Source organism: Phoca vitulina, unplaced genomic scaffold (genome assembly GCF_004348235.1).
Source record: "Phoca vitulina isolate PV1807 unplaced genomic scaffold, GSC_HSeal_1.0 scaffold20, whole genome shotgun sequence".
Taxonomy (NCBI): domain Eukaryota; kingdom Metazoa; phylum Chordata; class Mammalia; order Carnivora; family Phocidae; genus Phoca; species Phoca vitulina.
The window spans coordinates 21,199,089-21,224,877 of NW_022589723.1; the positions used below are offsets into that span (position 1 = coordinate 21,199,089).

Sequence of the window (25,789 nt, forward strand, 5' to 3'; positions counted from 1 at the left end):
AAATGACAAAATATGGGTTTGATGAAATCAATGACAAACTCAGGACAGATAAATTTTGGATCCATGTCTTCTAACTTGGGCTCATTATTCTATAATGCTCAGGTTTGGCCTGGGTCCTTGGCCTTCTCTGTTCTGATGAGACAAGCAAAGGAATAAAGTGTAAGACCCAAGAAAATGTGTGTATAACTGATTCCTGAATTTGTGTGTATATGCTCAAAACTTTAGGTGTTCTTAAGAATTTGAATTAAATTCTGTCAGAGGAAAACAAAGAAGTCATTAGTGAGAGAAAGAAAACACACCACCCATCTATATGTTACATTTTGTAGTTTAAAAATCACTTTATCAACCATTATAACAATTGGATGTGTTTCTTTATCTAGTTATTAAAGTCACATTATTTAGCAGTCAGAACATTTCAAAACACTTGAAGGCAGCTAGTTAGTATGACTGCCATGTAATGTGGTGGAAAGACATTTATTAATTACACTTTATGTCATTAAGTCTCTTCACAAGGGGTAGAAAATAAAAACCACTTGGAATCAGAGCCTTATATTGAAGCAAATGTTACTCAAAAGATCCTTCTAGAAACCCACTTCCATAACCCTTTTCCCATGAATGTGATGTTTGGGATGTGGCAGAGTCAAGCATGAAATGGTAGGGAGAATGGAAGAATATGGAAAGAGAATAGGAGGGAAGCAAGAAGTTACACTGTTGGAGTAGTTGGTTCACATTCTGAAGATGGGTGTTGAAAAGAAGAGTTCTTTGCCCTTTTCCCCTACTTGATGTTGCCATTTCTTGCAGTTCATAAGAGAGTACTGCTAATGATTGTTTTTTGTGACCTCAATCTCGATATTTGTCATTGTGACTACCACAGTCATTGGCCTAGAGAATGTCAGTTGGCATTATTCTGGGCAATGATGGAAACTGTATGAACTCTTGTAGAGTCAGTGGTGGACAGGATCTCAAATGTCATCTGCCCCACACATATTGCCACCCATATATCTTCCCTCCTGTTGTTTCTCCTTTTGCTGTTCTTTCTTTCATCTGTCTTGATTTCTGCCCCACTGTCACTCTTTTCCTGTGTTCTATGATCTAACCTAAAGATAACTTTTTGTTGAAATTCATGAACTTAAGTATAATTCATTCAACATTGACATCCTTCCTACTCATGTGCCGTGGTTTTAATATTTCACATTTATTACTGGATTTGATCTTTACTTTCAAACATACAAGTTATAACATTACTATTTATTATCATTCTATCCTTATTAATATTTTACTTCTATTCACATGAGTTGTATGATAATTTAGTGAATTCAAAATCATTGAGCTAGTGATTGATGCAACTAGAAGTATTAGAGTTAAGACCATGGCTACTAAGAAAAATTCAATAATGCAAAACTCTCCCTTTATTAAGCGAAGCAGCAGGAGCAAAGGGGCCATCTCTGTGTCAGAGAAAAACTGGACTGTGAGATGCTGATAACATATTCTCAGCTGTTGTGGCCTGTTCCAGTAGCCGAGGTGCCTACCTAATACCCCGACCTTTCAATTGTGTGTTCCTGGTGAAAAAAGTTGACTTTAAGCTAGAGTTAAGCAGGGGTTCTGTAGGTCAAGTGAGCATAGGCAAAGCTGTCATCAGTGACTTGAACACATTTTTGGTTGTATAAAATTACTAGCTTAGATGCAACAAAAATCAAATTCAATGTATTAAACTCATTTTAATAAACAAAAATGAATATATTTTAAGATTATTTTAAATTGCAAAACGGGCAATGCTTAGTAGAAAAACATTGACTATTACCAAATTTATAACATAGCGAGAATCTTCCCTTTTTCTTCCACCCAGTATCACTCGGCAAACGTAACTCTAGTTATCAATTTAATGAATATCTTTCTAGATATTTTCTGTACATGTATAAACACAAAAACATGGTATAATATTAAACTTACTAATATGCAAACTTGCTTTATTCACTTAACATACTTGAGTATTTTTCATTTATACACATATATATTTAACTCATTCACTTTATTATGTCCTTCTCATTGAATAATATAATTCATTCAATAAATACTTAGGTTACCCAACTTTTATTGCTATTATAAAAAGAAATGTCACAGTGAATATTCTTGTACAACAAATTAATTTAATCTCTTGTTGGCATTTTTCCATGGGATAAATTCAGGTAAGTGAAAATTCTGGTAAGGGTTATCACAAATATTTTACATGCAGCTATGGCTCTTTGAGATACCACTTTGGGGTTTAATCTGTGAAGATGTAACACATTAAAAAAGAATGATAGTTTTACAAATACAGGTAATTATTTTACCATTGAGGACCAAACTTACACCTTACACTGACCATGGTTTGATTCTATTTCTTCCTGGAGACACAAAGTTTCATATAACTAACAATTTTTTTTTTTTAATCTTCTCTGTGATATTGACAGAAAAACTGTGTGTCAAATCAAGCCAGGCATATTTTAAAGTTTCAATGTATATAGAACTATCCAAGAATACAAGTGATCACTTTGGTAGCTAGAGTCTTTCTCCTTCTCCCTGGGTGAAGTCTTAGAGGCTTGGATCGTTCTTGTTTTGTGAACCAGTTGAAAAGCATGGTATACATTTCATCTTTTTTCACAGCCTTTTTACCATGAACAGGGGATTTTTTTCCTTAAAGGAAGTCTGGTTCCCATTGAAATCATTCCTGTTTTTCCTTTCAGGACTGGGCGAGGACTTTATGGCATTGACAGTATGCCAGATCTCCGCAGGAAAAAAACTTTGCCTATTGTACGAGATGTGGTAAGCCACTCCTGTTGAATTCTCTTTGATTGCATGTGTCCCTGTTTTCTTCATTAGCTGTCATTTTGGCCTTCTCATTAAGTGCCTTGCCTGTATTTCATAGAATAAAATACATAAGACGCTGGATTCTACCAAGTATTGCATTTATCATTTCTTTAAAATCTTTTAGGTGAATGAAAGAACTCTAATCTTTTGACAGCTTTTTTTTTTTTAAGCTTTCCTTCTCCCCTCCCCCCCCCCCAAGTGTGGGGCTTGAACTTACGACCCCAAGATCAAGAGTTGCATGCTCTTCCTACGGAGCCAGACAGACGCCACTTGACAGATTTTTATATTGGTTGAAATTACAAACTGAGTTAAAATGGCACTATAATTGAGCAAAAAGTCACACAGCATGCCAAGTGAGCTGCTCCAACTGGGCTTTGATATATACAATGTTGCAAATAACCACAAGTTTAAAGCACACTTTGAGTCTTGATTTGAACTTCCTGCCCTCAACCCAATGAATTTTCCTACTTTAAAAAGCAGCAGATAATATTAACCAATTCTTTATTAAGATCTAGTCACGTTAATAAGTGATTCCACTATCTGAGGAAATCTATGGCTCCCAAGTTATTAAAACCTTTAAGAAGTGTAAAAAAAAAAAAAAAAAAAAAAACCTTTAAGAAGCGTGAACACAACTTTCAATAACTCAAACTCTCTTATAACAAAATATGCTGGGGACCACCTGAAGATGCAAAGAATTGATAATGGCGTGCATTAGATTCTAAAAACAAATAGCCTACCAGCATGTTTTATATTATCTCAATTGTCTTCACATTTTTTTTTATGGAAGCATATTCTTAGTAGTTTATGACCTAAAAATATGTTTTATCCAAGGGAAATAGAAATTTCCCTTTTTGCAACAATGTACACAATTTCTCATAATCAGCAATTTTTAATTTTACTATGAAAGCCATCATCTGAAAACCATCACTTTGGCTTTAAATTAGGAAAGATAAAACCTTGACTGGAAGGATGTTATACTGAAAAGTATGACGTGTCTGTACAGCTCATATTTCTGCCATTATAGTGTGGACATTATTTTAAAGTGTTAAGTTTATTTTAACATCATTATACTCTCTGCTCACATTTCTTATTTCTAATTATTTATGCTTTGTTTCCTCTGACACTTGGAATCTTCAGGCTATGGTAAGTGATTTTCAATTTAATATTTTCCATACTTCTTAATATACACTGCACTTATTCTTGAGATAAAAGAGGGCAAGATGGGGAAATAAAAAGAGACACAGGAATAAGAAATTTAGGTTCTCCAAGAAAGCCTCTAGTTCAATTCTGAAAGATAAACCAAATTATATATATGACAGGTGTCAATATAGACTAAACTAGAATACAGACATAATTTTAAGGATAATAGTTGTCAGAGTTGGAAGATCATCTTGGGTAAGTCCTTGGAGGTAAGCCCTCTATAGTTTATACAGTAGGGGTGGAGATGGGTGGACAGTGACTTCCTCACCCAGCATTGTGCTGAACTTTTATCTGAGTTTATGGCTTTGTAGCTCCAAGGAGATAGATTTAAGACCAGGTACAGAATTCCACTATGACTTCTTTTTGCTCCTAATGGGATGACATACTGAAAATTCCCATGTAAAACTTGTGATTTCCAAAAGTCTTGACAGCACTGCTGAGTGCATTATATCACACAGATTTCAAGGAGGAGCAATATAATGGTTCTATTTTATGGTGGGGAAACTAAAGGGACTTGACTTTTAATAAAAATCACTTAAGTTGGCAGCATTGCATTAAGAAAACCAATCTGGGTATAATGGTTTTCAGTTGATAAAATGAACACTTAGAAAAAATATCCTGGTTAGATATGAAAGAATATTGTGGGGGAACTGTGAACAATTCAAGGTTCCTCTAACCTTAATTGTGCTTCATGGCCATCACACAGATCATCTGACTCTGTACCAGTGGCCATGTTTTATGAAGGAATGTGATCATGATCACCTTGGGCAAAAGCAAAGTTATAGAAGCTCTTGCTAGCCTGGAAACCTAGGGCTCATCATCCTGCCTTGTTGGGCTTCAGTTTTGTCATCCGCAAAATGTAGGGGTTGGGTTCAATGATAGAAGGGGACTTTTTCAGCTTTGATGTTCCATGATTCCACATTCTGGATGAACTCGCTGACTACTGAAAATGGCAGGTCCCTATTGACTAAAACATGAACAATGATAGTCTGTATTGTTATATTTTCACGTGCTGCTGAGCCGTATGTTCATGGCAGCCACCTCATGTGCCAATAACTTCTAATTCTGTTTATTTTAGACTCTGGCCGCCCGGAAATCTGGACTCTCCCTGGCTATGGTGATTAGGACATCACTAAACAATGAGGAACTGGTAGGTGCAGAGTCAGTTACTATGTACTGATCATAGTCCAGGGGAGAGTGATTCTGATCAAGCCACTCAGTCATAATGTTGATTCCAAAATTCCAGAAATAACTGGGAACATGGGGAAAGTCTGACCCTAAACAAATTTCCTCAGGACCTCAGCTTCACTGTCATACAGATGATCCTCTGCTGATCCAATATGCATGTGCCTATCAATCTTTACAAATGCTATTCCATCCTCACGCATTTTATCTGTAATTCTCCCCCTGAAAAAAAAAAACCCTCTATGTTTTTCTATGGTTCAAGTTTTGCCTCCTTTATGAGGCTGTCCCAAACATCTTCCTCCTCTTTTGACTGACTTTTTAGTTTCCTCCTCTGGGCTCTTAATCAAACATTTAATCATGACCTCCATAGCATAGTATGGCATGAATGAAGGTTGCTCAGGGCGAGTCCCATCTGTAGTGCTAAACTAGCATTGTTCTACCTGGCAAATTATCTAACTTCTCTGAGTCTGATTTCTCTCATCTGTATAGTGAGGTAATAAGACAATTTATGAAGGGAGGGGAAATGTGTTTAACACTTGGCATAGCTTAGAGTATAGTAAAAAAAAAAAAAAAAAAATGCAAGCTGCTGGTTTTATTATTTTTGTAAGCAATTAATTTTATTATTTTGCATAAACCTTTCCTTTAGAGGCTGATATTCCTAAGGGTAGCACTGTATCTTGTTTGTTGTTCTTGTTAAACACTTTGATCCCTACTACCTAGTACACGGTGTGGCATGAGGTAGATACTTTGTAAATTCTTGTTGAATGAAAGAACCAATATGATTAGAAAATACAAGTAGGCTGCAAATATCTAGGTCAGGGTTTCTTAAATTTGGCTCATTAGAATCACCTGTGGGAGCTCTAAACCATGCAGATGCCTGGGTCTCCCTCCCAGTGATTCTGATTTAATTGACTTCAGATGTAGTCTCGGTATAAGGGTGTTTTTTTGTTGTTTTTTGTTTGTTTGTTTGTTTTAAACTATCAGGCAATTCTAACGTGCAGTGAATTTTGTGCCCTGGCAACTCCTTCCTGCCCAGCCACTCTACTGGGCTTTTACTAGAGACAATTCATGTGTCCTCCCTTAGGAGAACTCATATACTCTACCTCTCCCAATTTTAGTGACTTTGTCATTCCTGTAGAATAAAAATTTGCCAGTAATAATACTTGTTTTAAATTTCTATACACTTGGCATTTAACACCATTATTTATATGTATATTTCATATATACATGGTATATGAGAAAGCACCATATTGCTTGCTGAATCTTGAAGTACCTAGTCTTGCTTTTGAGAGAGTAATCAAGGTTGAGGCTTTTATCATTAAACTCCTATACTATTCCTTTTTTTTAAATTTTAAAATATGGTATTTGGTCTGAACCACAAATATTTATTCCTATGAAAAGTTAATAGGAAAGAGATAGAAATAAGAAGAACGCTACTCCATTTTCTGAGGCCTTGAACAGGGAGCATACCCTCACTTTATGGTTAAATTAGTTATTAATCTACTTTTCATCCACTTAAAAATACATTGTATTTCTTTAGATTCAGAAGACCCTATGTAAAAGACTTTTCTGTGTGGGTGTTGGGTGGATGAATGGAGTCCATCAGCTCCCTCTAAAATTCATAAAGCCCATTTCCCTGGGGCCCATGTCTCAAAAAGTAAATGAAAGATGACTTCTATACAACAGGCATATTAAATGTCACTCCTGACAGGCTGTCACATTAAGTTATTACATGGGCAGCTAACATAAATGCTGGAGCAAATAATTTCCACTTTTCCATGCTGAAAGTCTTCCTAGGCACCCTCCATGTGAAAGCATGAAATATGTGTCTTTACATGAAGGAATACGGCTTGGCCATGTGGAAAATATCAAATGGTAGCACATCTGTTTTAATTAAAGAGATGTATGGTAAAAAGTTCAGTCAGCTCTTCCACGGCAGGGAAGGGCTCTAAAGTCTGATGTAAGGTGACAGTGGGCTAGCCGGCACCGCCTCCAATGACCCTCTGTGAGCAGTGGGTGAAGCACGCCAGGTGCCCTCAGCCATCACCAATCCCACCTCACCCACAGGGCTATTGGGGCTGATTGGAAATCTGAGTCTAAAAAGCCCTTAAGGACCATAGTTTCTGAACATTTCTGTCTGGCCTAATAACCCAAGAAGGGGTAACAATCTAGTATCCATCTAACAGTATTCTGCCTGACACGATGCTACCCAGCTTTGTGCTTGCTGTCATAGAGTGGTAGTTTCCTAGGTGTAGCCCCAAAAGGGGGGCAATCCAAGTAAAACTGTTCAATAAGTCAGATATTAACTGTCTACTATGTGTCAGGCAGTGTGTCAGATTCTGGAAATGAGACCATTCTGCCATCATGAGGCTTATAATATAGTGAGAGGGGAGCTGAAATACTGTATTTTGCATGCCATATTGTTGCAGGCATAATGAAAGCTTCTAACAGGTGGGCGTGTTTAAACTGACAGTGTCAGATGAGGGTTATGGGAAACTCAAGTAGAGTGCAGAACACAAATCACCAAGCCTGAAAGGGATTCTAGAGCCCCGTTTATTCTATCTAGTTAATTCATATCTAACTATGGCTAGGGGGCTGGTCTAATGGTTTGCTTCCAGGAAGTGTCAATATTCAGTCAGGTTTGGTTTGTCGAGGAGAGTAGAGGTCCTCTTTTCAATAACAAGATCAAGATCAGGCCCGATGAAAGGGACTCACAAGAACTATGGATGGGAATCATTAGATCAGACCTGGGCCCTATTTCTCACATAATCCTAGAAAGGTGACCTGGAAGCAGGAAGCAGGTCAGAACACCTGTCAGGTGCCTGGGGCTCAGTCAGGAAGCTGCAGGCTCACTGTGTGCAGGTACTCTGGACTCCTCCTCAGGAACAGGAACTATGTCAAACCAAGTAACAGAGGTGAAGTGATAAGGGCGTGAATTTGAATTTCAGCTCTACCTCTTATTGCCTTTGAGAACTGATTTCTTTTCAATACTTTCTGCCTCCCCGAGACTTGTTCATCTCATCTGTAAAATGAAAGTAATAATACTTATCTCACAGTTTTGTGAGAATTAAAAAGAGTCTTGCCAGGCAGAGCAGGTGGTAGTCAGGGCAGTGGGCAGGGAGTCGCAGTGAGGTATCCAGATCCGTGTGGAATCCAGTGCCTCCCTGCCATCTTTGCAGCTGAAGGTCAGGTTCCAGTGTGTGCTGATAGGGGAACCGATCTAATTGCACATTTAGATGTTGTTCTCTGGTTTACCAGTACTGTTCTTGGTCCTAATTCTATCCTTCTTCAGGAGCACAGTCTTTGGCTTGAGATAAATGTAGGTCCAGCTCCACTATTGAGTAGTTGTGGGAACTTGGGCAAGTGACTGAAACTCTCTTGGCCTCGATTTTCTTACACGTTTGCGAATTATATAAGATTTTTGCATTGATCCATTGATCGCCTATGGTTTCCGGTGTCTGTGAGCAATTTTGGCATTAATCAACTAGCTTTGTAAAGTAGGTGGAAAGCTGTCCTTATCACTTCTCTGGAATGGTTTGTGTAGGTTGTTGCTCTGCCTTAAAAGATGGGCAAACTTGCCTCTAAAATCGTCTTGTAATTTTTTTGAGGGTGGTTATTTGACTGCCCTCAATAATTTAATGTAATAATCCATTCATGTTCTTTAAACATTTGTTCTTGAGTCAGTTTTGATCATTTATATTATTTTTTTCCAGAACATTGTTCTTTTTTTCCCTAAAATTTCAAATTCCATCAAATTGTTCATATAATTATATGATTTATAAAAGTTTGTGCTATTTTCACCTTATTTGTATTTCTTTCTTTTTTTTTTTAAATGAGTACTCCAAGAGATTTCCCTGGTGTTTGTTGACTCCATATTGTTTGTTTTCTATTTTATTTCTTTTTTTTTTTTAAAGATTTTATTTATTTATTTAAGAGAGCAAATGAGAGAGAGAGAGCACATGAGAGGGGGGAGGGTCAGAGGGAGAAGCAGACTCCCCACTGAGCAGGGAGCCCGAAGTGGGACTCGATCCCGGGACTCCAGGATCATGCCCTGAGCCGAAGGCAGTTGCTTAACCAACTGAACCACCCAGGTGCCCTATTTTATTTCTTTTCTTATTTAGGTACATCTTCTGCCCTCTTTGTATTCACCCTGAAGCTAACTACTTTTCTAACATACTGAGTTGAATATATGGTTGACTAATTTTGATTTTTATTATTAATTATTGCATATACAGAAAAGAATATTTACAACATAAGAAACACTGCATATACCTGTGTATCCATAACAGCTTTAAAGAAAAATATTTAATAAATGATGCAATGATTATTTTGACTCCTCAGTTTAGAGTGTTTATTCTCCCAAAGACAAGCCATATGAACTTTATTGTTGTTACTACATTGTATTCAGAGCACATAGAGTGTATATTCAGTGATTAGTATTTAATTAACTGTTTTATGGCTTAGTTCATAATTAGTTTTGTAGATAAACCATATGAGCTTTTTTTTGTTGGGTACATAAGTTTTGGGACTTTTATATTCCTGATAAATTGTTTCTTTCAACTTTGCTAATCTTATTAATTTCTTAAAAGCTTTTTCTTTGAAATATTTTCTCTATGCTACTAATACTGCTCTACCAAATTGATAAGGTCAGTATTTCCTTGATAGAACTTTCTCTAGCCCCTTCTTTAAGTCTTAATGTGTTTTATGTGTATCTCACATAGCTTTTTTTTTTTTTTTTTCTTCCCAGAGAGGGAGAGGAGGTGAGAGGGGTAGAGGGAGAAGGAGAGAGAATCCCGAGCAGGCTCCATGCCCAGGACAGAGCCCAATGCAGGGCTAGATATCTCAGCCCTGAGATCATGACCTGAGCCAAAATCAAGAGTCAGCTGCTTAACCAACTGAGCCACCCAGGCACCCCATGTATCTCACATAACTTTATTTTATTTATTTTTTAAGATTTTATTTATTTGAGAGAGAGAGAGAGCGGGTGCCAGACAGACTCCCTGCTGAGCAGAACCCTGGGATCATGACCTGAGCCTAAGGCAGAGGCTTAAATGACTGAGCCGCCCAGGTGCCCCTCTCATATAGCTTAATTTTAAATTCAGTCTGAGAAATTGCCTTTTTACAGGTGAATTCAATCAATATATACTTCCCATAATGTATTTGAGCTTAGTTCTATTACTTTTTAAAAATACACTGTGTCTCTCCTTTTTACTTTCTTTTCCAAGGTTCATTTGTGCAGACTGAGTTTTATTTTCCCTCTTCTTCAACAAATGGAATAAAATGATCTATACTGTTTATTTTAATGTGGTGGATGTTTCCAAAATGTTTAATGAAAATACAACTTCTTTTATTGAAGTATAATTAGCTTACACTGTTATATTAGTTTCAGGTGTATAACATTGATTTGACAATTCTATACATTAGTCAGTGCTTACCATGGTAAGTGTAGTCACCATCTGTTTCCGTACAATGTTATTACAATATTATTGACTATATTCCCTATGCTGTATTTTTTCATCTCTGATTTATTTATTTTATAACTGGAAGTTTGTATTTCTTAATACCCTTTATCTGCTTCACCCATCTCCCTACTCACTTCCACTCTGGCAATCACCAGTTTATTCTCTTTGTTGAAGAGTCTTGTTTGTTTGTATGTTCATTTGTTTTTCATTGCTGCTGCTCTTTTTGTAAAGTTTTTATTTAAATTCCAGTTAACATACAGTGTAATTTTGGTTTCAGGTGTACAATATAGTGATTCAACACTCACATACAACACCTGCTGCTCATCACAGCAAGTGCCCTCCTTCATCCCCATCACCTATTTCATCCTTCCTCCTGCACCCCTCCCCTCTGGTAACTGTCAGTTTGTTCTCTGTAGTTAAGAGTCTGTTTCTTGGTTTGCCTTTCTTTCTTTTTTTGTTCCTTTGCTTTTTGTTTAGTTTCTTAAATTCCACAGATGAGTGAAATCATATGCTATTTGTCTTTCTTTGACTTATTTCACTTAGCATAATGCCATTTAAGTCCATTCTTTTGTCACTATTGGCTAGATCTCATTCTTTTTTTTTTTTATAAACAAGTAATTTTCCTTTGTGTGTGTGTATATACCACTCCTTTGTCTATTCATCTATTGATGGACACATGGGTTGCTTTCATATCTTGACTAAATAATGCTGCAATAAATATAAGGGTGCATATATCTTTTTCAAATTAGTGTTTTCATTTTCTATTTTTAATATTTTGAGTAAACTCCATACTGTTTCCCAGAGTGGCTACACCAGTTTGCCTTCCTACCACCAGTGCATGATGGTTCCCTTACTCCACATCCTCACCAACACTTGTTATTTCTTGTTTTTGATACTAACCATTCTGACTGGTGTGAAGTGATACCTCATTATGGTTTAGATTAGTATTTCCCTGATGGATTGTGATTTTGGACATCTTTTCATGTGTCTGTTGGCCATCTGTTTGTCTTTGGAAAAATGTCTATTTAGATCCTTGGCTCATTTTTTAATTAGATTGTTTTTGGTGTTGAATTATATAAGTTCTTTATATGTTTTACACATTAATCCCTTATCAGATATGTCATTTGCAATTATCTTCTCCCATCCAGTAGGTTGTTACTGTGTTTTGTTGATAGTTTTCTTTGTGCAGAAGTTTTTTATTTTGGTGTAGTCCCAATGATTTATTTTTGCTTTTGTTTCCCTTGTCTCTGGAGTCATATCCGTAAACATGTTGTTAAAATTGATGCCTATGTTTTTTTTCAAGAGGCTTATGGCTTCAAGTCTAACATTTAGGTCTTTAATCCATTTTGAGTTTGTATGTGTAAGAAAGTGGTCCAGTTTCATTCTTTTACATGTAGCCGTCCAGTTTTCCCATCATCACTAACTGAAGAGACTCTCTTTTCCCATCAGATATTTTTACCTCTGTGTCATAGATTAATTAACTGTATAGGTGTGGGTTTATTTTAGGGCTCTCTGCCCTACTCTTTTGGTCTCTGTGTCTAGTTTTGTGCCAGTACCATACTGTTTTGATTACTACAGTTTTGTAGTATATCTTGACATCTGGGATTGTGATACCTCCAACTTTGTTCTTCTTAGGATTGCTTTGGCTTTTTGAGGTCTTTTATAGTTCATACAAATTTTAGGATTATTCTAGTTCTGTGAAGAATGCTATTGCTATTTTGATAAAGATTACATTGAATCTGTAGTATGCTTTGGGTAGTGTGGACATTTTAACAGTATTCTTCTAACACGAGCATGATACACCTTTCCACTTGTGCCATCTTCAATTTCTTTCAACAACATCCTACAGTTTTCAGGGTATAGGCTTTTGACCTTCTTGGTTAAATTTATTCTTAGATATTTTATTATTTTTGGTGCAATTGTAAATGGGGTTTTCTTAATTTCTCTTTTTGCTACTTTGTTATTAGTGTATAGAAACACAACAAACTTCTGTTTATTAATTTTGTTTCCTGTAACTTTTACCAAATTATCAGTGTTAATAGTTTTTTGGTGGAGACGTTAGGGTTTTCTATGTGTGGTATCATGGTATCTATAAGTAGTGACAGTCTTACTTCTTCCTTACCAATCTGGATGCTTTTTATTTCTTTCTTTCTTTTGTCTGGTTGCTGCAGCTAGAACTTCCAGTACTATGTTGAATAAAAGTGGCAAGAATGGAATCCTTGTCTTGTTCCTGATCTTAGAGGAAAAGCTTTCAGTTTTCCACCATTGAGTATGATGTTAGCTGTGGGTTTTTCATATATGGCCTTTATTATGTTGAGGTATGTTCCCTCTAAACCCACTTTGTTGAGAGTTTTTATCATGAATGGATTTTGTATTTTGTCAAATGCTTTTTCTGCATCTGTTGAGATGATTATATATATAAAATATATATGATGATTATATATATTATATATATTTTATTATTAATATATTATTCCTCTTGTTAATGTGATGTAGCACATTGATTGATTTGTGAATATTAAACCACCCTTGCATCCCTGCAATAAATCACACTTGACCACTTGGCCATGGGGCATGATTTTTATTTTATTTTATTTTATTTTTTAAAGATTTTATTTATTTGAGAGAATGGGAGACAGAGAGCATGAGAGGGGAAGGGTCAGAGGGAGAAGCAGACCCCCTGCTGAGCAGGGAGCCCGATGTGGGACTCGATCCCAGGACTCCAGAATCATGACCTGAGCCGAAGGCAGTTGCTTAACCAACTGAGCCACCCAGGCGCCCGGGGCATGATTTTTAAAAAATGTATTGTTGAATTCAGTTTGCTGAGATTTTATTGAGGATATTTGCATCTATGTTCATTGGAGATACTGGCCTGCAATGTTCTTTTTTTGTAGCATCTTTGTCTTCAAACTTTAAAGTTAATAATTCTGTCCTGAAAAAAAAAAACACATGATCTAAAAATGTTTAGCCTCTCATTACTACCAATGCCCACATTAGGTAAAAGGCAAGTCTAAATGTCATGTCTGAAAATGGTCTGAAAACCTCAAGTTTGTAGCCCATGTTGTTTAACTGGATCCCAAACACAACCTTTGGGTTTCCATAGAATCAGCTCTCACAATTCTGGCAGTAAGTTCCTTTCTTCCCCCCAAGCACCTGGAGAATCTGTTTCTTTTGGGCTCTTTTACATATTAAAATATTTTTTTCCGACACTTCTCTAGTAGGCTATTATCAACTTAGTCTGCCATGTTGCCAGATCAGTTTTTCAACGTGTAAAATAAATATATTAATACTGCTAGAATGCTCTTGGGGGGATCAGTGAGATAACAAATGGAAAGCACGTCAACCATTTTTGACACATAATTATGTAATAAATATTATTGTTTTTTATTATTAACTTCATTTGCTGCAACTTTCCATGGCTCCATGCCTGGCTTTGCTTGGTTACACAAGAGGACAGTGAAACAGATTCCCTTTAAGAGGGATAGTCACCCCCTTCCCTCTCTTTTACAATATCCTAACTCTTTTTTCTAATCTTTCATGGCCTCTGTCAGATGATTTGTAAGAACTCTGTCTTGACCCCAAGTGGTAAAAATAAACAAACAAACTTTTCACATTAAAATGACAAAAGTTTCCTTCCAGTGAAAGAATTCATATTATTTTTGATCTCTTATATTTAATAAATTACTCATCTCCTACTACTTCCATTATTTATATATACTTTTTTTATTGAGGTATAATTGACATATAATATCTAAATTTCAGGTGTATAAAGATTCAATATTTGTATATATGGTGAAATAATCATCACAGTAAGTCTAGTTAACATCCATCACCATACATGGTTATGTGTTTTTTCTTTCTTGTGATGAGAAGTTTTATGATCAGCACATTTCAAATGTATAATAAAGTATTATTAACTGTAGTGACCCTACTGTACATTATAATCCCATAGCTTATGTTTTATGACTGCAAATTTGTACCTTTGACCCCCTTCACAAATTTTGCTCACGCACCATCCCCTGCCTCTGGCAACCACCAATCTGTTCTCTGGATCTATGAGCTTGACTTTTTGTTTTTGCTTTTGTTTTTTTTTTTTAGATTCTCCATATAAGTAAGATCACATAGTATTTGTCTTCCTCTGACTTAGTTCACTTAGCATAATGCCCTCAAGATCCATCCATGTTATTGCATATGGCAAGATTGTACTCTTTTATAGCTGAATAATGTTGTGTTATACACACACACACACACACACACACACATTTTCTTTATCTATTCAACAACACTTAGGTTGTTTCTGTGTCTTGACTGTTGTAAATAATGCTACTGTGAACATGGAAGTGTCTGTCATTTTCCAAATTAATGCTTTTGTTTTCTTTGGATAAATACTCAGAAGTGGAATTTCTGGGTCATATGGCAATTAGGTTTTTAGTTTTTTGAAGTGACTCCATATTGTTTTCCTTTTAGATTCCCACCAACACTGCAGAAATGTTCCCTTTTCTCCAAATCCTTGACAACACTTATTATTGCTTATGGTTTTGATGATAGCCTTTCTAACAGATGTGAGGTGGTATCACTTGATTTTGGTTTGCATTTCTCTGATGATTATGAACATTTTTTCATGTGCCTTGTAGCCATATCTATGTCTTTTTTGGGACAATGTCTATGCGGATCCTCGGCCCATTTTTAAATCAGGTTTTTTGTTTTCCAGCTATTGAGTTGTAGGAGTTCTTGATATATTTTTGGTATTAGTCTCTTACCAGATATATGATTTGCAGATATATTCTTCCATTCAGCAGGTTGGCTTTTCATTTTATCGATGGTTTCCTTTAGTGTGCAAAATGGAGGCAAACATGCTTTGTTCCTGTTGTATTAAAAGTTGGTTGATTGGAATATTGATGGTCTCAAAATACTCATCATCACCTTTGGCAGGAAGCCTGATTGCTTTATTTCTTGGGCGCATTTTAATTTTCTTATATAGTTATGAATAAAAACAATTCATTTTTTTCCTGTGTCCTAATTGTTCAAAAAGTGACATATTAGAGCATTTCACCTTAGATTCCAGTTTCTTAGAGGAATTTTTAACAAAATAATTGTTAAAAATTGGATATGAGCATCCTCCCTTTTGTAATCTATAAGCTGTACTTTGCTAAAGAGGCTTATCAGAGTCAAAGCATTCCTTAACCTCATTTCTACAGATAAAACAGTGTCTCCACAAAATAAAAATTGCCTTTTTTCTGCAGTCACCTCAATAATGTAAAACTGATGTTTATCAGTTTTATTCCTAATTGTGTTGTCTTATATTCTGTCTATAAATAGAAAAAAATCCTGAAAGAACCTTTACGAACTTTGAAAAATTAAATTAACTTTATAAAAATTTTAATGCTTTTTTGTTTTATAAATTACTTTTACCGTGAGCATGCATTTTATTATAATTAGAAAATACATACTAGAGAGGAAAGTGACATATGAGATTTTTTTGTTTGTTTGCTTGTTTGTCTTCATTTTGACTGGGGAAAAGAAAAGATTATTGTTAGCCAATGAGAATTATTTCATTTTGCAGGTCACTTCCATGAAGTGTTGAGCATGATTTACAAAATCTTTGTGATTCTTAAAAGAGGGGGGAAAATGATAGGACATATATACACATCTATAAATACCAGTATCATTTAGAAACAGGAGGCTCCTATACAATGTAAAATGCAACTTAATCTATAGTTACTGGAAGGATATTAAAAAAAATGAAAATACATTTTAGAAAGTACTATATGTTTATTGTGGAAGATTGGGAAATTTTAGAAACCTTTAAAATAGATTAACAGTAATTCTTCCATATTGCTGAGTTCATTATGTCCTTGGGTCCTAATCCCAGTAGATGAAGGCTCTGCTTGTTCTTGGGACCACCTTCTCTACATATCTGTCTTCTGCTTTACCTAGGCCAGAGACCCTCTCTGGATAACATACCCAGTCCCATCCTTTCATGTCAGCTAGGGTCCTATTAACTGTAACTAGTTATCTTGCTAGTAAAAAGTACTACATTAAAAAAAAATCTCTTTGCTTTCAATCCAACTCCTAATGGTGAGTTAGATTCCCATTTTCTATGGTCCATGGCTAATTTTGGAGTTTTCCCTTGGTTTTTTCCACTTTGTTTATTCAGTGCTCCTTACCCTATCTTTTTTGACTTATTCCACAAAACTCTCACACTCTTGGTCCTTGATTATAATCTTGTTTGATTTGGTCTTATTTTGCTGCTAAGGAAGTACGTCATTTTCCCAGGATAAAGTATTCTCCTGAGAGTAAGAATCCCCTCTTATGAGATAGATTTTTACATCTCCTAACTTTACTTTCCTAACTATTCACTTTCTGAGTTTCTAAACTGACCATCCTTGTATCTTATACTTTGCTTCAATTAAGAAATGTTGCCATATGTCATTTTTTAAAAGATTGATTTATTTGAGAGAGAGCGTGCCCAAGTGCGGGGAGGGGCATAGGGAGAGAATCTTCAAGCAGACTCCCCCCCACTGAGCCCAATGCTGGGCTCAATCTCATGAGCCATGAGATCACGACCTGAGCTATAACCAAGAGTCAGACGCTTAACTGACTGAGACACCCAGATGTCCCTCCATATGGCATTTATTTTAGAGTAATTTTCAGCTTTGATAGACAATGCTCATATCCCAAAAATCACAAATGGAAAAGATGCATATTATCATTTCCTGAAGACTAGAGATATATACCCTCTAGTGAGCTCTCCAATGTTTTCTCGAGCTTCTATAGCTTTTAAATGTTAGATTTATTTTAATGCCCCATTCCACTGATTTTCAATGTGCTATTAAATTTCCCATATTTCCTCTTTTTTTTAAACGAGCTTCACTCTCTTTTTATGAAATGGATCATGCCTCTTTAACCCCAACCAAACAAAACATTTCAATGAAGACTTCTCAGCTGTCTATTCAGAACTCCTTTGTTTTTCTCTAGCATGTTTAATTTTTTAGAAAGTATTCCTTATATTTATTACTCCTGCTATAACCTAAGGATTTAGAGGCCAACTATGTCACTTGAATTCAATAAAAAGAAAATATACACATAGGGAATTAGAGAAAATGTATGAATCATTTACTTAATTGTGAAATATGTAGATAAGTTCATGTTCAAAACAACCCTTTACCCAACCCTGCTTTCTAAGTTCATACATATTTTACTTTTCTTAGGTTCATTAGCAAACTCTTCCCACCTAGTGTCCTATTAGGTTAGAATTACTACTCTCTACAACAAATTACCTGATGTGATTGCAAATGTAACTAAATTCCCTACTTAATTTTTATCTAAACCAAAAATGCTACATTACACAGATAACACACAAACCCCTCAGCCCAGTTAGAACAGGAAGCTGTCTGTGGAAGGCTGATTGAAAATCTATTAGGCCAAGAATTGTTCAATTCACTTTAATGATATTGAAGATACCCACTCTGCTAAGCAGTACAATGGAAGCAAAGTTGAATAATGCATAGTGTTAATGCTAAAAGAACTCTTAACAATTTTTTTGCAAGATAAGACGTCTTCATTATGAGATGAAGCCAAAAGATACGCTTGGCTTAGGCTATATTTATTGAAAAGGATGGGCCATTTGTTTGTATAAACCTTAATATGGAGGTCTCCCACTTGAATAATTCCTGTATTTGATCATACTGCTGCTCTGTAGACTCACGTGAAGTATTAAAAGCTTTGACCAGACACTCATGTAATAACAAGGCTGGATCTTGCTGTTTAAAAGTTAGAAAAAATTTTAGTGAAGCTTAACTCCCTGCAGGGGATCTTCCAGTACCATTACCAAACATATTCTAGGAAAACACACAGTGAGGGGAATGTACTAATAAAGGGAAATATGCTGTTACCATACTGTAGAATTGAAAAATTGTGGAAAGTTGGTCATTTCAACACTGTGAAGATACTCTGAAATGAAATTTAAGATATTCTGAAATGAGATTTAAGGGTTATTAATGCAAAATATAATTGTTTCATTTAACCATTAGGCTCCTACAGGATTTATGTAAATATTCATTCATTATGCATCAGGCAGTTGTGTGAAATTACCTGTAAATGTAACTTCAGAGAGTGATGGTCTTTCTTTCAAGAACTCATCTGCAGGCACCCCTGGGTGGCTCAGTCGGTTAAACATCTGACTTCGGCTCAAGTCATGATCTCAAGGTCCTGGGATTGAACCCCATGTAGGGTTCTGCCCTCAACAGGGAATCTGCTCTTCACACTCTCCCTCTCCCTTTACCCCTCCCCCAGATCATGCATGTTCTCTCTCTCTCTCTCAAATAAATAAATATTTTAAAAAAATAGAAAAAAGAAGTCACCCACCTAATTAGATATGAAAAGCACAGAGAAGGACTCATCCAGACAAGTCTCTTTCCTATAAACCTATGGTGGTTTCTGGAAAATCTACTATGAGTACTAACATTTAGTATTTATTTAGTATTTTGAAGTTTCTAGTTGGTTGGTTATCATCCTACAATTTGATCTTCAAAATTATACAGCAGGTAGGTAGATATGTAGGGGAAGAAAGTAAGGCTTAGAGACCTAAGTCTCTCTGTGGATTATAAGACTCCTAAGTGGCAGAACATTCACTCCACAAAATATGTGTTGTACCCCTACTATGTGGCAGGGACAAGGGTAGGCACTGTTAGACGCTAAAAAGAGAAATATGGAAGATTGGCTGTAAATAATGGCTGAAGAAACCCATGTTAAATGTCATGTGATTGGCCCTATGCTAGGGAACTCAGGTCTCCTGGCTACTCATGCAGTGAATTTTTCTACCCCACCAGTGGCTTGTCATTGAAAGTCCTTCCATGTGCTATAAAAAGGTATCTCCCTTTAAAATATTACCATTACCATGAGAGAGTGCCACATTTAGCCTTTACCTACCACTGGTGGTCTCATAAATTAGTTGATGAGCTCCTTCCTAAAGGATAGGCAATGAAAGCAGTCCCCTGCAGAAGGAATTGTAGAATGAGCATACTTCAGGTCTGGGAAAGGTTGGAATGTCAGGAGAGTACAGAGTCAGGAAAGAGAGGGCTTAATAGAATACAAAAGAGGGGTGAGGATGTTTCTGGATGGTTAGCATCAGCATTAAGAATGCTTCCCATCTAGTTCACAATTTTTACCAAGAACCAGTTTAGACAAAGGAGATCTATATCATCGTGCATGGCCTCATAGAGTCCACAGTATAGCAGGCTGTGGACATTATCAGGTAATTAGAGTTTCTTGCTGCTGTGAAAGAAGCACAACAGTGGAACCCAGTCCAATCTGGGAGATTAGGGAGTTCTCTGTGTTCAGATTACTGCACTGGGCCCTAGAATGCTGAGAGAAGAATAAGTGAGCAGAATTACTGTGCTTACTATCATGACTTGTCAATAATTAAGAGGTTCTTTCAAAATAGTATTTTCAGGGAGAAGTGATAAAATAGTTTTATGTTGAAATTCTCTGAATCCACTGACTTGGCTGGCATTGTAACTTATCTTGACAGAAAATACATGTCTTCAAGAAGACCTTGCAGGCACTGATCTACCCCATGTCCTCCACCACCCCCCACAATTTCGAAGTCTGGACGGCAACAACACCTACCTACTGTTATGAGTGTGAAGGGCTCCTGTGGGGCATTGCTCGGCAAGGCATGAAGTGTTTGGAGTGCGGAGTGAAGTGCCATGAAAAGTGTCAGGACCTCCTAAATGCTGACTGTTTGCAGAGTGAGTACCTGTTTAGGGTAGAGATGTATATGCAGACCCTGCCTTATCCTCCATGTTTTCAGGTTAGACCTCTTCAGCTCTTGCTGGTTTTCAGTAATTCCAACCCCCACCCCTCCTATCACACAAAGATTCACATACAACCCATCAAGTCATATCGTTGATGATGTGTTCCCATAGTGCCGAGCATGGACTTAGATGCCTCAGAGCAATGGCAGGCTCACCAAGTAGAAAACTTGAAAGCGACTTCTGATCTCTTTGGTCACTTCCATCTCATGATAGCCCTGCGTGGAAAGTGGGAATGTGTAAAGTCATGTTCCTCAGCCAAGGACTAAGGCACACCCTTGTGATTACAGCAGTCTGAATTCCTTCTCAAGCCTATTTGGTGTCTGCCAGAAGGAGTCATATTCTTGGAATTGGGAGGTTTTGTGTTTGAATATCGAAGACACATCTAACTTACCAGATAAGTGACCTTGGGCAAGTTTTTTAACTTCTCAGGGCTTCATTTTTCTCCACCAAATGAACAGGAATAATAAAATTTACCTCAGAGGGTTATAGGGAAGACTAAATGAAACAGTCTCTGCTAAGAGTCTGGCACATAGTAGATCCTCAATGAATATTAATGGCTTCCCCATCCTTTTGCACTTTTGAAAAGGTACATGTCACTTCGACCTTTATGACAAGTTACCTTAAATTTTCCATTTCCAAAAAAAATTCTTTATACTGCTACTTTAGATTAGGTCCAGAAATGCCAAAACATCACAGTCTAAAATATGTATTACTGACTTTTCTGTGCTGCGTTGATTTGGTTGTGGCTATGACACTGAAATTACTAAAAAAAAGAACAAAAACAAAACAAAACAAAACACAAAAAAAAACTTTGCCAAGGAAATTTATTCAAACACGGGCTTTCATTTACAAATCTTTTTTTCACATGTAAACATTGTCCCCTCTGTTATTGTTTATATGAATACAATGAATGTGTAACATCCATGGGTTGCCTAAAATTGAGGGGGATCAGAGGAAAATGTCAAAATAAAGATTAAATCATAAATGCTGTCACAGCTGATTTTGTAGTAAGTCATACACATTCTACAGTTTTCTTCATTAGTATTCTCCCTACACCATGAGATCAGATGGAGGTTGTTAATGGTAATGAATGCGTTTTTTTGTTTTTGTTTTTTTCAAAATAGGTAGTGTCTCTTTGAAAAATAAAAAGTATATTTAGGAATAACTGCTTAAAAGGAAGGGGGATTGACTCAATACTACTGAGCTAACTTGCATAATCTCATCATCCAATTAGAATTCAGTCTACTTATTTAAAAACTGAATTATAAACAGGCATTTTAAGAAATAAGCATATTAGGGCAGTGACATTTGAAAAAAACAGAAAAACATTGCCATCTAGAAACAAATGGCTGGAATCCAGTAAGTAAAAAAATGATGTAGATTATCCTTCAGAAATGAGCTGATTCTTTTCTCAGTATCTGAGAGACTAAAGATGTCACACATTCATTAGACTTTGGAAACATTTTTATATTATATTTCTGTTTCTTAAGATACATTGATGGATATTGGCTAAATTAGGCAACTTTTTCTTTGAGGTTATTCATTAAAATGCACATGTAAATTGAAAGAAATCAAAAATAGTTGAGAAAAATGAGGGTGGGTATGAGTGCCCCAGGAAGGGGAGTATTTTCTTTAGTAATACCTCCTTACTGTTTTCCTAAAATCCACCCTTGCATTGAACAGAAAGAGACTTTGCAAGTATATGAATTCAACCTCACCACTTTCCACAATAACTACCAGTAAAATTTGAAATTGACCCTACAGAATCAGTGACACTTCCTTAAGAAATTTCTCTTTTCATTGCTTTAAGCAAGAAATTTGCAATGGGGGGCGCCTGGGTGGCTCAGTCGTTAAGCGTCTGCCTTCGGCTCAGGTCGTGATCCCAGAGTCCTGGAATCGAGCCCCGCATCGGGCTCCCTGCTCGGCGGGAAGCCTGCTTCTCCCTCTCCCACTCGCCCTGCTTGTGTTCCCCTCTCTCGCTGTGTCTCTCTCTGTCAAATAAATAAATAAAATCTTAAAAAAAAAAAAAAAAATTTGCAATGGGGACACCCCTTATGTATAAGACTTCCACATATGCCTACGATGGAAGAAAAGGAGAGGATAAACAAGTGGGAAATCAGAGTGGGAAGGTCTAGCTAAGGCAGCCAGCTTCCTGTGAAAATGAAGAAGTTCTGTGATTTCTTTCTCAGAATAATCAATCTCTGTTTGAATACCACTAGGAAAAATTTAACACCTTGGCAGGCAGCTTAATTCATCATTAGAAAATTGGAGTGTGTAAATTACAGCTTGAACCAAGCCCTGCCTCCTGGTAACTTCTATTCTTTAAACTTCTATCCTTTAATCTTACCACTGGAGAAAATATTTAATAAATGAACATCCTTTGACAGTTTTTCAAATACTTGTTTTTTTCAAATAAGAGTCGTCTTCAGGTTTTTAGAACCTTATTATTTTGCTAATCTTTTTCTGAAGACTTTGCAGTCTGTCAACATAGATGCACACACAAACACACACTCAGAATAAAAACAAAAGAAAAATTGTTCTCTTTATTTCTCCAGAATTTAGCACATGTTGTGGCATCATAGTTAGATGCTTAATAAAGGTTGGTTAAAGCAACAAATGGGGGCATGAGAACTGCAGTTAGAAATAGCATGCAATGGTTTAAAAATCGTTCTTTTGTAGAATCATAGACTTTGAAGGGAGCCTTTGAGATCAGTGGATTGGAGAACCCAATCTACTGATTTTACTGAGGTCACACGATACAGTTTTTTGTCAAAAAGAATCAAATAGATTTTATACATAGGGTTAGAACCCAGGTCTCTGAACTCCCAGCCTAATGTTCTGTCCTAATTTATAAAGAAATATGCAAAGTTTGTTTAAAGGAAAAAATGGTAAGTTGATGAATTTTATTTATGGTGCTTTTCTACTCTCCCATGTAGTACCCCTGACTTTTAGGCAAATTATGCTGCCCAGATGTTGTCCTCACATCATGATGATGACTCAAGGCCTGTCCTCTGTGGCCAACCCACTGAGCTTGGAGTATATCCCTATCACAACATACCTACTGCATAGACTTTTCAACAACACTAAAGAGAATATCATCTAATAAATTAATTTGGGTGAACATGGAATCAATAGTTGAGTTACCATAATACAATGGTCATTTTCTTAACTTTAAGGAATAAACTAATAGTGGAGCATAGTTAGGTTTGGGGTAGGCTGCTGTTGGGGGACAAAAATGGTGAGTATGCTTTACATGATGCTATATAGGTATTCAACATCAATAAGCAATGGGTATCTTTATATCCATATCTATATCTAGATTTCATAGTCCTCAGTTACTTGAGAAAGATCTTGTTTCTAATCCTGCTGCTACTGGAATTTTTCAAAACATCTCTGAGCATCATTTTCTACATATGTAAAAAGAGTTAATAGTATTTGTTAATGCCACTTAACTAAAGACCACCAAAACACATCTGTAGTTTATATTATTTTGAATTTAATTAATTAACATATAGTATATTATTGGGTTTCAGAGGTAGAGGTCAGTGATTCATTAGTTGTATGTAACACCCAGTGCTCATAACATCACGGGCCTTCCTTAATGCCCATCACCCAGTTACCCCATCCCCCCACCCTCCCCTCCAGCAACCCTCAGTTTGTTCCCTATTATTAAAAGTCTCTTACGATTTGTCTCCCTCTCTGATTTCATCTTATTTTTCCCTCCCTTCCCCTGTGATCCTCTGTTTTGTTTCTTAAATTCCACATATGAGTGAAATCATATGATAATTGGCTTTCTCTGATTGACTTAATTTTGCTTAGCGTAATACCCTCTAGTTCCATCCACATCGTTGCAAATGGCAAGATTTCATTTTTTTGATGCCTGCATAATATTCCATTGTATATATACACACCACATCTTTATCCATTCATCTATCAATGGACATCTGGGCTCTTTCCACAGTTTGGCTATTGTGGACATTGCTGCTATAAACATTGGGGTGCAGGTCCCCCTTCAGATCACTATGTTTGTATCTTTTGGGTAAATACCTAGTAGTGCAATTGCTGGACCATACTTTAGCTCTATTTTTAACTTTTTGAGGAACCTCCATACTGTTTTCCAGAGTGGTTGCACCAGCTTGCATTCCCACCAGCAGTGTAAGAGGGTTCCCCTTTCTCCGCATCCTCGCCAACATGTGTTGTTTCCTGTGTTGTTAATTTTAGCCATTCTGACCGGTGTGAGGTAACACATCTTTAGTTTTATAAGTTCAATTTATTATCCATTGCTGCAAAGGAGAATATACTGCAGGATAAACCATGGGACATCTCAGTAAGAGGGTTTTAGAAAGCAGAGGTTGCTCTGGATCAGGTGTTGTCTGAAAGTGAGGACAATTTATGATCAGGTAGGTTAAAAAAATCTTACCTACCAGGAGGACAGATGAGAGTGAGGCAAATAGCTGTACCTAGCTAAGAAACAGTGGTCACTCATGAGTTAGGAGAGGGGATGTTTGGTATTTTGTGGTTTGTTTTCATTTGCGCTTAGATAAACTTGTGAGATGGCCTTGTTTGTCTCACGTCAGCATGGTCATGGTCACACAGACCATGTGAACGTGGTGTCCTGTGAGTTTGGTCATGTCCAACAGGAGAACAGCGTGGTCTAAGAATGTTAGTAGCAGGCCAGCTTCCAATAACACTGTGAACTAGTTGTGTCAGCCAACTTCCATTCAGAGACTAGTTAAAAAAAGAGAAATAGAAAAAAATCTTGGGTTTAAAATTTTCTTTGTTTTCTTTTGTTTTATCTTTTTTTTTTTTTTGAAAAAGACTTGGAAAAAATCTTGCAAAAAGTGATAAGAACAAAAAAGATCTTTCCTCTCTCCATCTCTCCGTTGATTTCTTTTTTTCCTTACATAGTAAAAATACTTCTGAAATTGAGCACTTTTTTTCTTTTGTTGAAATTAGTTTTTCCCCTCATCTATACAATTTTTGACTCTGAAATAATTTAGAACTCTTAAGGAAGTTAGTATCTAAATAATGCTCAGGAAATGTAGTAGCTCTGACAGTTTTGAGAGTGCATACCTGATTTTGTCTTCTTTTAATATGCAAATGTTTCTGAACTTGTTCTCAAAGTTTGCATTTACCAATAATAGGATGATTGAATATGGTGGAGGTGGGCAGCGAAGAAAGGTTGATTTTTGGTTTTGGACCCAAGCTCAACAAAAGTAAAATTACTTTATAGAAGGTGGCAGTTCCTTGAAAGGGGGCTCCCTGCCCACATTCTCC

The 25,789-nt window shown here is 36.4% G+C and overlaps 1 protein-coding gene across 8 annotated transcripts in view; it reads left to right on the forward strand.

Annotated features, from left to right (window-relative positions):
- The window catches only part of UNC13C (unc-13 homolog C), a 591,291-nt gene that overhangs the window by 224,853 nt on the left and 340,649 nt on the right, over positions 1 to 25,789 (forward strand). For all 8 annotated transcript variants that reach the window (XM_032417734.1, XM_032417733.1, XM_032417735.1 and 5 more), the window contains 4 exons: positions 2,724 to 2,802; positions 3,985 to 3,990; positions 5,126 to 5,197; positions 20,227 to 20,446. In XM_032417734.1, the coding sequence (XP_032273625.1) occupies positions 2,724 to 2,802; positions 3,985 to 3,990; positions 5,126 to 5,197; positions 20,227 to 20,446 (377 nt within the window). The remainder of the gene's footprint in view (positions 1 to 2,723; positions 2,803 to 3,984; positions 3,991 to 5,125; positions 5,198 to 20,226; positions 20,447 to 25,789) is intronic.